Here is a 14,142-nt window from a genome sequence, read left to right as displayed (position 1 = left end):
AGAGGACACTAGTTTCAACAAGCACACAGGCTGTTGCATTTTCAGGCTACATGGTTTGTTCTTAAATGAGCTAAAGCAGGGGGAGAGCAAACTATGGCCTGCGGCCTGGAGCCATTTTAAGCCGACCCGCGAGCTGCACCAGGCGGCTCGGCCCCACTCCGGCTAGGGACCTGGGTCAGGGGCCGCACCAAGTGGCTCCCAGAAGCTGCTGCATGGCTCCGCTCCAGCTCCTACGCACTCCAGTTGGAGCTGCAGGGGCGGTGCCTGCGGATGGGGCAGCATGCAGAGCCGCCTGGCCGTATCTGTGTATAGGAGCCAGAGAAGGAACACGCCACTGCTTCTGGGAGTTGCCTGAGGTAAGCACCACTCGGAGCCTGTGCCCCCCTGAGCCTCTCCCCATACCCCAACTCCTTGCCCAAGCCCTGATCCCCCTCCTACTCTCCAAACCCCTTGATCCCAGCCTGAAGCACCCTCCTGAACCCCAAACCTCTCATCCCCAGCCCCACCCCACAGCCTGTACCCCCTCCTGCATCCCAACCCCAATTTTGTGAGCATTCATGGCCCGCCATACAATTTCTATTCCCCAATGTGGCCCTCAGGCCACAAAGTTTTGCCCACCCCTGAGTTAAAGTAATCCAGCTGAGAGCTCACAAATGCATGGATCACTGTGGTCAGATCTGCCTAATAGGGTACAATCTTTATAGCAAGTTATAAATAAGGAGGTTTTTTTGCTGCCATGACTATTTGGGTCTTCAGTATCAGTGGGTTGTCTAACAGGGCCACCAGACTGCAAGGACAGATGCCCTCAGTAGCAAGGGATATTTCTGAGGAGGCAAGTTCTTCAAAGTGCTTCCCTCTTCCTACCACATTCACTTCAGTCATGCCTAGTATTAAGCGTTAGCCAGCTATTCATACGGAGTTTATTTTTCAACCATTGTAACACAATTTTGCTGTCCCAGGGCAAATACAGTTTTGCTTTATCTCTGTATTATCTACATAAGCTGAAAAGCAGCTCATATACAATTCATACATGTTTTACAGTGGCCACATTAAAATCTTGATGTTTCTTGCACAACAGTATCTATTTACCTCAATCTCACTAATTCAAGTATGCCCTATACTTAGAATGAAGGATATGGATACTGACGTAACTAATCACTGAAAGTTGTATGTCACAATTGCAAAATAAATAGTGACCAGTGTGAATTCAGCACATTCTCAAGTCATTACCTCTGATATCACCTCCTGCACAGAAAGCCTTTCCTCCAGTTCCCTTTATAATTATTAGAAAGGTTTCAGGGTCTTTCTCCCATGTCTAAGAGGAAGGACAAATGAAATATTATTCCCCAATATATAAAAATTCACTTAAAAACACAACTTCTCTCAAATGCTGTCTTTGGTCATTCTTCTTACTGCTTCCAGAAAATGAGCCCTAACAACGTACAAAAGGCAGGACTTGGAAAATCCATTAACACAGCTGAGTAGAAATCTCCCCTGGGTGGGTGCCATCAACATCTGCCGAATCTTTTATTTCCCTCTTAAAAAAACAAGTTTGTTCCCCCTGAAGAAACATTCAGTTCATGCTTGGAAGGTTTAACTGACGTAAAAAGGTCTTCCTGAATCTGCAAACAGACAACTCCAGTGTTAATACCATCAGAAGAGAAACAGGGGAAGCAGCTGGGAAGCACTTGCTGCTATTAGAAGTATGTGCTCTGTGAGGACTATTGTCCTCTTTCCTGGTAGAAGTTGCCACACCCTAGAGCAGTCAGCCTACGAGGAGCTCCTACCAGTGCTATCCCACTTCCACAGCAGAAGACTCTATGATTCAGATGGTATTAACGGGGGCTCAAAGTTCAGCCAGTAGGAGGACCAGGGTGTTAAAGGACCAAACAGACTGGGCAGGAAGTACATGACTGATGGATTTTAGCCAAATGAATTGACTAAGGCCTGGTCTACACACACAGTTTTGTACCAGTATAACTACATCAGTGGAGCATGTTTTTGTTTTTAACTGAAATAATTAGTCGTACAGCCTCCCCAGTGTTGATGCAGTTATAAAAAGTGCATTATCCATCTATCTTAATCCTTTTCCCATATGGCAATAAGCTATACCAATATAAACATGTATACCAATGTAACTGCATCAGCACTAAAGAAGGGGGTTGTACCACTTTAGCTATACGAGTATACCAAATTCTGACTGTCTTAATGTAGAAATCATACCACTTTAACTATACCAGTAAAGTGGTATGATTTCTACATTAAGACAGTCAGAATTTGGACTAGTTCAAGTACTCCCCACCCCGTACCCTAAGCCCTGCTCACATAACCTTTGGAAAAAGGAATCCATATCACCACATATGCAACATGATTCAGCATTTCACTAAAATGTAGGAAGTTATTTGGGGAACCAAACTACCATGCAAATATAGATTCTTTGATCTAATCCATAGGTCAGGATGATATTTAAGGACGTGCCTTACTTTAAAACTGTGAGTAGTTTCACTGAATTCAATGGAACTACTCAAACATTTAGTTAGGTGCAAGTTTAAGTACCTTGTTGAAGTAGGGTCTTAATGATTGGGTCAGTGACGCCATACACGAAGTTACAGATTGATTAGAAAGAACAAAAAAAAGTGGCTGCTTTACATTTAAAACTGCTAGTAGATGTATGAATTTAAGCTGAGTTTAAAATAAAGCCACTAACCTTCAACTGTAGAAAAATCTGTCGAATCATAGAAAGATTGAATGCATTTAGAGCCTTTGGTCTATTCAAAGTTATTACTCCAGCACATCCTCTCTTTTCCAATAACACCTCAGCTGTAGAATCTGTGTGTTTGGACATACTCTGTACACGCAAAAATAGGGAGACCAAGTAAAACAATGTCTTTAATGTTGAGTAACCATACAGTATAGAGTAGAATTCCATAAACATTCTCAAAACTCCCTTTAACTGTGGTTAGTCATTGTAATTATTTTGACAGAATTCTAGACTGACGTTTTCCAAAGCATCTCTCAAATTATTTAAAGACTGATTTATTTCAGCTACTCTTTAATGTTGCTCCTAAAGCCATACTAAGTATATTATACTAGCTTCAAGCTTGTTAATTTGAATATTTGGAAATAAAACAGCTTTTGTGTTGTACGTTCTGAAATACATTATGTTCCTCAACGTCTTTATTTAGGACATATGGTTGTGATATTGTTTCATTGAAAACACTTGCATCAGTTATGAGTCAGATGTACAAGACAATCCTCTATTCTCCTACTCACCATCTAACACAGTACACATCGGATCATGACAAATGGCCTTGCCTGTGATCCTGTTTGGCAATATTATACAAAAGTTATGAAAATTAATTTTCATAAGCAATCTCAATTTATAACTCAACTAAAATGTAGAGTAAGCAAACTAAAATATACAGAAGAAAATTTTAGCACACTGGAAAACATTCAGTTTAAAACTACACCTCTACCCTGATAAAACGCTGTCCTCAGGAGAACAAAAAAATCTTATCGCGTTATAGGTGAAACCATGTTATTTTGAACTTGCTTTGATCCGCCGGAGTGTGCAGCCCTGCCCCCCAGCCCCCTGAGCACAGCTTTACCGTGTTATATCCAAATTCTTGTTATATCGTGTCATGTTACATCAGGATAGAGGTGTACTGAGACAAACAGAACAATCACTAAAAATACGTGGGATGCCAAAAAATAATAAATCTGTATTTAATAAGCATAAATTCATATTGCAAGAGGAATTTGTAGTAAACGCCAACTGAAGTGGAACTGGCAACACTGGACCTAAACGCTAAAAAGCTGAATTTACAATATAATGCTGCAATGACTGGGTAAACTAAATAAGTGTATACAGTTATTCTCTGTCACACAAGGGTAGAAGTTACAAATCGGTTTCTAACGCTACCAGATAGAATCCTATACTTACCAAGTGCTGTAGTATTATTTGTAATCTGTTGAATGGCTTCAATCTGAAACAAGAAAGCCAAGTTCAATGGTAGCTAAAGCATTTCAAAAATTAAATGTTCTGAATGAGTTCCACTAAGCTTTTATAGAAGTTTCTAGCTGTAAATGTCAAGTCAGTGACAGGTTTTCCTAACATATACAACTTTACACAATTCAACTTCTAAATCAGAGATCAGCAACCTTTGGCACGCAACCCATCAAGGAAATCCGCTGGCAGGCCGGGACGGTTTGTTTACCTGCAGCATTCGCAGGTTCGGCCGATCACAGCTCCCATTGGCCATGGTCCCCTGTTCCAGGCCAGTGGGGGCTGTGAGAAGCAGCATAGGCCGAGGGATGTGCTGGCTGCCGCTTCTTGCAGCCCCCATTGGCCTGGAACGACCAACCACAGCCAGTGGTAGCTGCAATCAGCCGAACCTGCAGATATTGCAGGTAAACAAACTGTCCTGGCCCACGAGCGGATTTCTCTGAAGGGTCATGTGCCAAGGTTGCCAATCTCTGTTCTAACTTATGAATAATGTAAAAGCAATCACCCTTTAAAGTCATAAACAACAGACTTGTTAATCACTACAATGGGTTTATAACATGTTTTTTTACACATACTAAAACATGTTTCTAGCATTAATAAATAGTTGTTGGTTTTAAAGGAATAGGGAAAAAGAATAAACAAATAGCATGTGTCAACACCTACAAATCACTGTCATTTCTTAAGTACCTAGAAGTTTCAAAGGAAGTTTGCACATATACAGAAGGAAGTCCTGGCTATAATCAGCAGCTTGGCTCAATGTCCAATATTTAGTAGGCATATTCCAAAAATACCAGTGCATGTTTAAGTGCTTCAGGCACATTTTCTAGCCCTTGCATTACTGCAATTTTTTTCAGTTGCCCCTATCATAACCTCTAGAGACAATTATATAAATTTAGTTATTTGGGGACAATCTGCTCTAGCTTCTCTGCTGTGCATTGAGAATAACAACTAAAATCAAAGGAGCTGTGGAGAATTTACATCAATGTATCTGAGAGCAGATTTTTGCATATAGTCATTTTGTTGGATATATAAACTGTTTTGTTTTGAGAATATTGCATAGTTGCTTCCTCTTTTCTATCCTGCCCCATTCTTGGGAGCAGACCGAATGACACCTGCCAGAGTTCTAAGATACCAGATTTTTTTTCAGTTTACCAAGAGACTATGGCAGTTTGACTATAAAAGATGTCGTATATAACTTTGTACATGAATTGCCAGTGTGCAACCAACCATCTTATCAGTGCCCTAGTTTATGCCATTTTCCTCATTTTATTCCCAATATTATCCTATTGTTGGCATTTCCATACTGAAGTTCATTAACAGAATATATTTAAAAGTAGGTGGCAACTACTTTTAGGCCTGCATTACATTTTGCAACAAGTGAAAGTTTACAAAACATAACATAAATGAGCTCCAGGAGGTGCTACATGGCCTGGAGGAACAGATCCCTTGAGCTCTAGATCCATCCGCTAATATCTATTTCCATCTGTAATACAGAGCCCCTGACCAAAACCAGTCTCAGTAAAAGGTATCCCTCGATATCTGGACAATCGACAGACATATATTTGTCTACTGTGGGCTCCATAAGTAGCTAAAAGACAAAGAGAACACAGACTCTAACCTCTTGGACAAGATGGCTAATGAGGGCACTGTGTCTGTGTTGGCCCTGCTGGAGAAAGTTGCTGTCAAACACACTTGTACTGTGGCCTTGATATCTCCTGTCTTCTCTCAATTAACTCTCTGCAAGCACTGACAGAATAGGTGAATGAAAGAGAAGCAAGAATATCAACTCTAGAAGATCAAGTACAAGGGGTCAAGTACAAGTACCCAGGTGCAGAAAAGCCAAACAGACTTACCTTCTCTTAAATTTAAAGTGGCAGACCAATGGAAGGTCTCACCATGGTACTCTGAGAATTATAGGAGTACTTGAAGTAGCAGAAAGTGCAGCCCCCTAGAATTTGTTCCCAGGTTGCTTTCAGAAGTGCTCAACCTAATGGATAACAGCCCCAGGTGAGAAATAGCCCCATAGATACAGATTTTTCACTTTTATCAGAACTCCACTTCAAAAACTGTATGTTATTGTTGTCTATTTTAAGAGTATTATATTCTGCCATGAATAATTGGCAAGTGGTCCCAAAATGCCAAAGGTTGAGTTTTAAAAGTTAAATGCTGCAGGTTGCTGCTCCCACCCCAGGATCATTTTAATCATAGATAGGTAGGACTAAAAGTGACCTTAGGAGGCCATCTAGTCCATCAGTCAATATCGAGGAAGGATTAAGTATACCTAGACCATCCCTGACAGGGGTTTTACTACTTTGGACAAGGATTCCTCATCCTCCCGAACCAGCTTGTTCCAGTGCTTAACTATATTTAAAGTAAGTTTGTTGGGTTTTTTTCTAATATCCAACGTAAATCTCCCTTGTTGCAAACTAAGCCAATTACTACCTGTCCTATGCTTAGTGGACATGGAGAACAATTGATCAATGTCCTCTTTATAGCAACCTTTTTCATGTTTGAAGACTTACTTTCCCCTTCACTCTTTTTTTCCCTCTTCTCTAGATTAAACATGCTCAAATCTTTCAACCTTTCCTCATAGCACACGTTTTCCAAAACATTTGTTTGATGCTTTCCACTGGACTCTCTGTAATTTACTCACATCTTTCTTAAAGTTCAGTGCCCCAAAACGGACAGAATACTCCACCTTGAAGCCTCACCAGTGCCAAGTAGAGCTATACAATACAACTACCTCCCATGTGCTGCATGCAATAACCTGTTAATACTTCCCAGAATGACATTTACCTGTTTAGGTACAGCATCAAATTGCTGACTCTCCTTCAATTTACGATCTGTTATAATCTCCAAGTCCTCCTTTGCAGTACCATTTTGTATCTGTGTATTTGATTTTTTTTCCCTCTTTTTAAGCAAAATACTCCGCACTTGCCTCTACTGAATTTCATCTTGCTGCTCACAGACCAATTCTCCAAGTATCAAGATTTTACATGCTAATGCTGCCCTACAAAGTGCTTACAACCCCTCTCAAGACGGTAATATCTACAGATGTCAGCAGCACTAGCTCTACTCTGTAACCCAAACCACTAAGTGAAAATACTGAATGGTAGTAGACCCAGGGAATCCACGTGACATGTCCATCCAGTCAGACAGCAAACTATTCATTATGAGCACTCCCGCGCCCCTCCCTGCCAGTTTCCCGCTCGCGTTACCTGGGGAGTTGCCTCACCGCCAGCCCCACTAGCGGACCCATCCCTCGTAGGCAACGAGAAACCGCGACAGCCACACCGGCGAGGACGGCGCAGCCAATGTGCGTCACCAAGCCGCGCCTCCTCGGCACAGACCGGAAACAAGCAATAACACCACTCAGCGGAAGTCATAGAAAGCGGAAGTGACGTCTCTCAGAGCCCGGCTCGCTTCTCTATGGTTTGTGGGGTTGCTGGCCAGCTGTATGAGCGTCACCCGTCGCCTGGACGCGAACCGGCGCGGCCCTGCCTGGTCTACGGCTCCCAGACACTCGGAGGGGGCGTCGCGGAGGGTCCCCCCCCCGCATCCGCTGCTCTTCGCGCTCCGCGCTGAGTAGCCACATGCTCCCGCAGCCAGGCGCCAGCCCGGCTCCCCCCAGCACCCCGACCCAGCCACACCCAGCCCGGCTCCCCCCCAGCACCCCGACCCAGCCGGCTCCCCCCTGCACCCCGACCCAGCCACACCGAGCCCGACTCCCCCCAGCACCCCGACCCAGCCCTGCTTCCCCCCAGCACCCCGACCCAGCCACACCGAGCCCTGCTCCCCCCCAGCACCCCGACCCAGCCACACCGAGCCCGGCTCCCCCCAGCACCCCGACCCAGCCCTGCTCCCCCCCAGCACCCCGACCCAGTCACACCGAGCCCGGCTCCCCCCAGCACCCCGACCCAGCCACACCGAGCCCGACTCCCCCCAGCACCCCGACCCAGCCCTGCTCCCCCCCAGCACCCCGACCCAGCCACACCGAGCCCGACTCCCCCCAGCACCCCGACCCAGCCCTGCTCCCCCCCAGCACCCCGACCCAGCCACACCGAGCCCTGCTCCCCCCCCGCACCCCGACCCAGCCACACCGAGCCCGGCTCCCCCCCAGCACTCCGACCCAGCCACACCGAGCCCGGCTCCCCCCCAGCACCCCGACCCAGCCACACCGAGCCCGGCTCCCCCCCCAGCACCCCGACCCAGCCCTGCTCCCCCCAACACCCCGACCCAGCCACACCGAGCCCGGCTCCCCCCAGCACCACATCCCAGCTGCACTGAGCCCGGCTCCCCCCAGCACCCTGACCGAGCCCGGCTCCCCCCCAACACCCCGACCCAGCCACAGCGAGCCCGGCTCCCACCAGCACCCCAGATCAGTCCTGCTCCCCCCAGGGCCCTGACCCAGCCACACCGAGCCCGGCTCCCCCCCAGCACCCCGACCCAGCCACACCCAGCCCGGCTCCCCCCCAGCACCCCGACCCAGCCGGCTCCCCCCTGCACCCCGACCCAGCCACACCGAGCCCGACTCCCCCCAGCACCCCGACCCAGCCCTGCTTCCCCCCAGCACCCCGACCCAGCCACACCGAGCCCTGCTCCCCCCCAGCACCCCGACCCAGCCACACCGAGCCCGGCTCCCCCCAGCACCCCGACCCAGCCCTGCTCCCCCCCAGCACCCCGACCCAGTCACACCGAGCCCGGCTCCCCCCAGCACCCCGACCCAGCCACACCGAGCCCGACTCCCCCCAGCACCCCGACCCAGCCCTGCTCCCCCCCAGCACCCCGACCCAGCCACACCGAGCCCGACTCCCCCCAGCACCCCGACCCAGCCCTGCTCCCCCCCAGCACCCCGACCCAGCCACACCGAGCCCTGCTCCCCCCCAGCACCCCGACCCAGCCACACCGAGCCCGGCTCCCCCCCAGCACTCCGACCCAGCCACACCGAGCCCGGCTCCCCCCCAGCACCCCGACCCAGCCACACCGAGCCCTGCTCCCCCCCCAGCACCCCGACCCAGCCCTGCTCCCCCCAACACCCCGACCCAGCCACACCGAGCCCGGCTCCCCCCAGCACCACATCCCAGCTGCACTGAGCCCGGCTCCCCCCAGCACCCTGACCGAGCCCGGCTCCCCCCCAACACCCCGACCCAGCCACAGCGAGCCCGGCTCCCACCAGCACCCCAGATCAGTCCTGCTCCCCCCAGGGCCCTGACCCAGCCACACCCAGCCCGGTTCCCGCCACACTCCATCCTAGGCGCACCAAGTCCTACTCCCCCCCAGCACCCTGAGCCAGCCCAGCTCCCCCCAGCACCCCGACCCAGCCCCACCGAGCCTGGCTCCCCCCAGCACCCAGCCCAGCTCCCCCCAGCACCCTGACCTAGCCACACTGAGCCCTGCTCCCCGCAGCACCCTGACCCAAATCTGCTTCCTCTCGCCAACACCCCGACCGAGCCACACTGAGCCCGGCTCCCCCCAGCACCCCGACCCAGCCCCACCGAGCCTGGCTCCCCCCAGCACCCTGACCCAGCCCGGCTCCCCCCCAACACCCCGACCTAGCCACAGCGAGCCCGGCTCCCCGCAGCACCCCAGATCAGCCCTGCTCCCCCCAGCACCCTGACCCAGCTACACCCAGCCTGGTTCCCCCCACACCCCGTCCTAGGCACACCGAGCCCTGACCCAGCCCAGCACCCTGACCCAGCCCAGCACCCTGACCCGGCCCAGCTCCCCCCAGCACCCCGACCTAGCCACACCAAGCCCTGCTCCCCTCAGCACCTCAACCTAGCCACACTGAGCCCTGCTCCCCCCCAGCACCCAGACCTAGCCGCACCCAGCCCTGCTCCTCCCAGCACCCTGACCCAGCCCTGCTCCCCCCCAGCACCCCGAACCAGCCACACCGAGCCATGCTCCCCCCAGCACCCTGACCTAGCCACACTGGGCCCGGCTCCCCCCAGCACCCCAACCCAGCCCTGCTCCCCCCCAACACCCTGACCCAGCCACACTGAGCCCGTCTCCCCCCAGCACCCCGACCCAGCCCTGTTCCCCCCCCCCCCAACACCTTGACCTAGCCACACCAAGCCCGGCTTCGCCCAGCATTCCAATCCAGCCCTGCTCCCCCCCCCCAACACCCCGACCCAGCCACACCGAGCCCGGCTCCCCCCCAGCACCCTGACCCAGTCCAGATCCCCCCAGCACCCTGACTTAGCCACACTGAGCCGTGCTCCCCCCAACACCCCAGCCCAGCCTGGCTCCCCCGAGCACACTGACATAACCTGGCTCGCCCCACACCAATCCTGGTTCCCCTGCAACACCCCGACCCAGCCACACTGAACCCGGCTCCCCCCCCAGCACCCTGACAGCCACACTGAGCCCTGCTCCCCCCAACACCCCAACCCAGCCTGGCTCCCTACAGCACACCAACCCAACCCGGCTCACCCCACACCAATCCCAGTTCCCCTGCAACACCCTGACCCAGCCACACCGAGCCCGGCTCCTCCTCCAGTACCCTGACCTAACCACACCAAGGCCTGCTCCCCCCAGCACCACAATCCAACCATGCTCCCCCCATGCTGACTCAGCCACACCGAGCCCAGTGCCCTCCCTCACCCCGACCCAGCTCTGCTTCCCCAACACCCCACCCCAACTGAGCCCTGCTGCCCCAGCACCCTGATCCAGTCCTGCTCCTACCACTACCATGCCCAACCCTGCTCCTTCCAACACCCAACCATGCTCACCTCCAGGCCCCTCAACACTCAAATCTACCTCCACCCTCATACTCCAGCAACACCCAGCCCTGTTTCCCCTGCACCCAGACCCGGTGTTATTACCCTACACACACGCCAGTTCTCGCCAGTGCTGCTCCCACACAGATACCCCACCTAACTATCCAACCATACCTAGTGCTGATGCTTCGTCTGCACTCACTGTGCACTGCTCACCCACATCTAGCACTACTTTCTCACACATCCCACGAACGCACTCTATGCTGCTCCTGTGCACCTTCTTCCACCCAGCCCCGCTGACCCCCACACACACATACTCTGATTTTCCAGTATGTCCCATTTCCTGCTGCAGTGCTCCCCATTAAGTGTTGAAACATTTTCTAAACCTCACCCTGAACTAGCATAGGCATCCAATTTAAAGGGACCAAATTCCTCTTTCAACCGTCTACTTCCCATCCACTTCCCTTCTTTTTCCCATCTCTGCCAGAGTATACTGATCAATATCCCTTATCACACAACCCATTCCGCAGGTGATAGGTTTTAGAGTGGTGACTGTATTAGTCTATATCAGCAAAAACAATGAGGAGCTCTTGTGGCACCTTAGAGTGGAACATACAGTAAGGATGTATAAATATACAGCCTATGGAAAGATGGGAGTTGCCTTACCAAGTTGGGGGGTCGGTGGTAACAAACCAATTCAATTAAGGTGGAAGAGGGCTATTGTCAACAGCTGACAAAAGGGTGGAAATCACTTTTGTAGTGCCAATGTAAACAAGGTGGCCCATTTCGAACAGTTGACAAGAAGGTGTGAGTATCAGGAGGGGAGAATTATTTTTTGTAGTGACCCATCCACTCCTAGTCTTTATTCAGACCTAATTTGATGGTATCCAATTTGCAAAATAATTCCAGTTTTGCAGTTTCTTGGAGTATGTTTTTCAATTTTTTTGTTGAAGAATGGCCACTTCTAAGTCTGTTATTGAGTGTCCAGAAGAACTGAAGTGTTCTCCTACTGTTTTTTGCATGTTATGATTCCTGATGTCAGATTTGTGTCCATTTATTCTTTTGCGTAGAGACTGTCCTGTTTGGCCAATGTACATAGCAGAGGAGCATTGCTGGCACATGATGGCATATATCACATTGGTAGATGTGCAGATGAACGAGCCCCTGATGGTGTGGCTGATGTGATTAGGTCCTATGATGGTCCTTGGGAGACAGGCCAGTCCTCGCTTGCAGACAGCCCCCCAACCTGAAGCAAATAGCAGCAGCTACACACCACCCAACAAAAACACTAACCCAGGAACCAAACCCTACAACAAACCCAAGTGCCAACTCTGTCCATATCTATTCAAGGGACATCATCATAGGACTAACCACATCAGCCATACCATTAGGGGCTTGTTAAGAACAGGCTTAAGGGTAAGGTCAGGGGGTTCCTCACTGAGCAACATTAATAGGTCTTGGTTCCTGCTGATATTGAATTGCTGGGGAATAGTAGGTAGATCTGCTCTCTTGTGAGGAGAACATATTATGGGGAAAAAGCAGATAGCCCAGTTTCCCTAATGGCAAACGACTGCATAGAGCTTGGCATATCTCCCACCTCAGTAGAGAAGTCTTGAAGAAGCCCTTCAAATTGGTTGCAATTCAGTTTGAGCACATGAGGAATGCTAGCTAAGTGTTGGTATACAGGCTCACTGTCACTAAAAATAAACTTACCTGAAGAAGTTTTAGCTACCTACCTATACTATTGTCCTCAGTGTCCCAGCAGAAGTCCTGGAAGAGTTTGAATGCATTGGAGTTTGCATTTACAAAGACATAAACATAACCCCATCCTCACTGTCACAGGATTAGTCTCTAAAAGAGGTATAGAGTTTGTCTTGTCTTCTGCTTAGACTGGAAGCTTTTTGAGCTTGGGACCATCTTTTTTGTTCTGTGTTTGTATAGAATCTAGCATAATGTGGTCCTGCTTTATGACAGACTGCAGCAGTCATACAAATAATGAATGCTACTACTATTATGTAAATAGTTAACGGAAGATGGTGCTTGAGAGTATGCAGCATTATGCCTTGGTTTTGTAGGAACTATAAAACTTGTGCTTTGCAAATGGCTTCTTATGTACAGCTTTTTAGCATGATGCAGTTCTTAGCATGAAGTCAAAAGCAAAAGTGTGTTTATTCCTTTCAGCTTTACTGTGTTTGAACATTATGTCAAAACACAATTCAAATAGGGATCCCTCCAAACTGGCTTTGAGTGTTAATAGGACTGCACCAGTTTCCCAAATCGTGTGCGAGACATGGTAGAGGCTAATAATAAGTACAGGGTTTTTTAGGTGGTTTTGAACATATTGCCCTGTCTAGAAAAGCTAGCTGCAAATGTTCTAACAGGTTTGGGGATGGGAGTCTATCTGAACATAGGTTTAGAATGATTTTCAAACATGGTTATATCTTTGGTGAGATTAGGAACTTGGGTGATGATCCTGCAATGAGGTTCATGTAGGTGGATCCCTGCTGTTCTGCAGATTCCCATTGATCGCCCATATGGAGATTACTGCAGGACTGGATTTATCCCTGGAGTGCCACCACTCATCTTAAAATAGAAAATGCAATTAAAGTTTAAGGAAAACTTTGGGGGTGATTTATAACTTTGCTCACTATAGGATGGAATCAAAACTTTATAACTGGGTTCACAGGCCCTACCCTGCCAACAGCTAGCAAAGATTCTACTTTAACTCAAACAATATGGGCCTGTGCTTCAAGTGTCTATGTATTTGTTACAATAATATAGTAAAAATAATTTAGTAATCTGAGGTCTTCTCAGTGCTGTTCTCCAACATATAAGTGTGAAGGATATATACCAACGTTGTGTTCACACTTTGAGAATATTAGTATTAGAGTTTAAAAGTGTGTGAGGGAGATTGTGGGATAGGTGAAACTGCAGTTCATGAAGTGGGGACATATCAGCATTCCTTGGTTTGGCATGTTGCTAAACTTGTTGTCTTGATCTAACTTCATTTTAATACCTTACAGTAAGATTTGTTTTCTAGTATAAAAATCCATCTCAGAAACACTAAAAGACTCTAGATGGCAGACTTGCTTTTTGTTTCTGAAAATGTCAGCCCCTACTTGTAGTGGCACCATCTGTAATAGCATTTCCGTTGCAATTTCTTTCTCCAAATGTTTTAAATTCAATTGTAAAAAAATTGATCCAGACTAAAACTTGACATAAAAGAGGAGGAAGTAAATTTTTGTGATACAGGCTTTTAAACTAAGGCCCCAGTCCTGCAACTTGTTATGCAAAGACAGACCACTGACTGCACCAATATGGAGTCCCATTTTCACTTTGCAGGCTTCTGGGGGACTACCCACATGGAATCATTTGCAAGATATCAGGGTCTAGATTTGGCCATAAATTATCTTATTA

General features: G+C 49.0%; 1 protein-coding gene across 3 annotated transcripts in view; it reads right to left on the bottom strand.

The window, feature by feature from the left end:
• The window catches only part of HIBCH (3-hydroxyisobutyryl-CoA hydrolase), a 96,423-nt gene extending 89,081 nt beyond the window's left edge, over positions 1-7,342 (bottom strand). For 2 of the 3 annotated variants that reach the window (XR_004002564.1, XM_030579657.1), the window contains exons 1-4: positions 7,225-7,342; positions 3,944-3,986; positions 2,708-2,848; positions 1,231-1,315 (exon numbers count right to left, since the gene is read on the bottom strand). Coding sequence is in view for 2 of the 3 variants with exons in the window: in XM_030579657.1 (XP_030435517.1) it covers positions 1,231-1,315; positions 2,708-2,848; positions 3,944-3,986; positions 7,225-7,265 (310 nt within the window). In the remaining variant the exon portion in view is untranslated. Of the gene's footprint in view, positions 1-1,230; positions 1,316-2,707; positions 2,849-3,943; positions 3,987-6,802; positions 7,149-7,224 lie in introns of those variants that run through there. The other variant, XM_030579658.1, reaches the window with a different exon arrangement.
• Between the last annotated feature and the right edge of the window lie 6,800 nt (positions 7,343-14,142).

Source organism: Gopherus evgoodei, chromosome 11 (genome assembly GCF_007399415.2).
Source record: "Gopherus evgoodei ecotype Sinaloan lineage chromosome 11, rGopEvg1_v1.p, whole genome shotgun sequence".
NCBI classification, from domain to species: Eukaryota; Metazoa; Chordata; order Testudines; family Testudinidae; genus Gopherus; species Gopherus evgoodei.
This window is presented reverse-complemented; position numbering and strand designations above follow the sequence as displayed.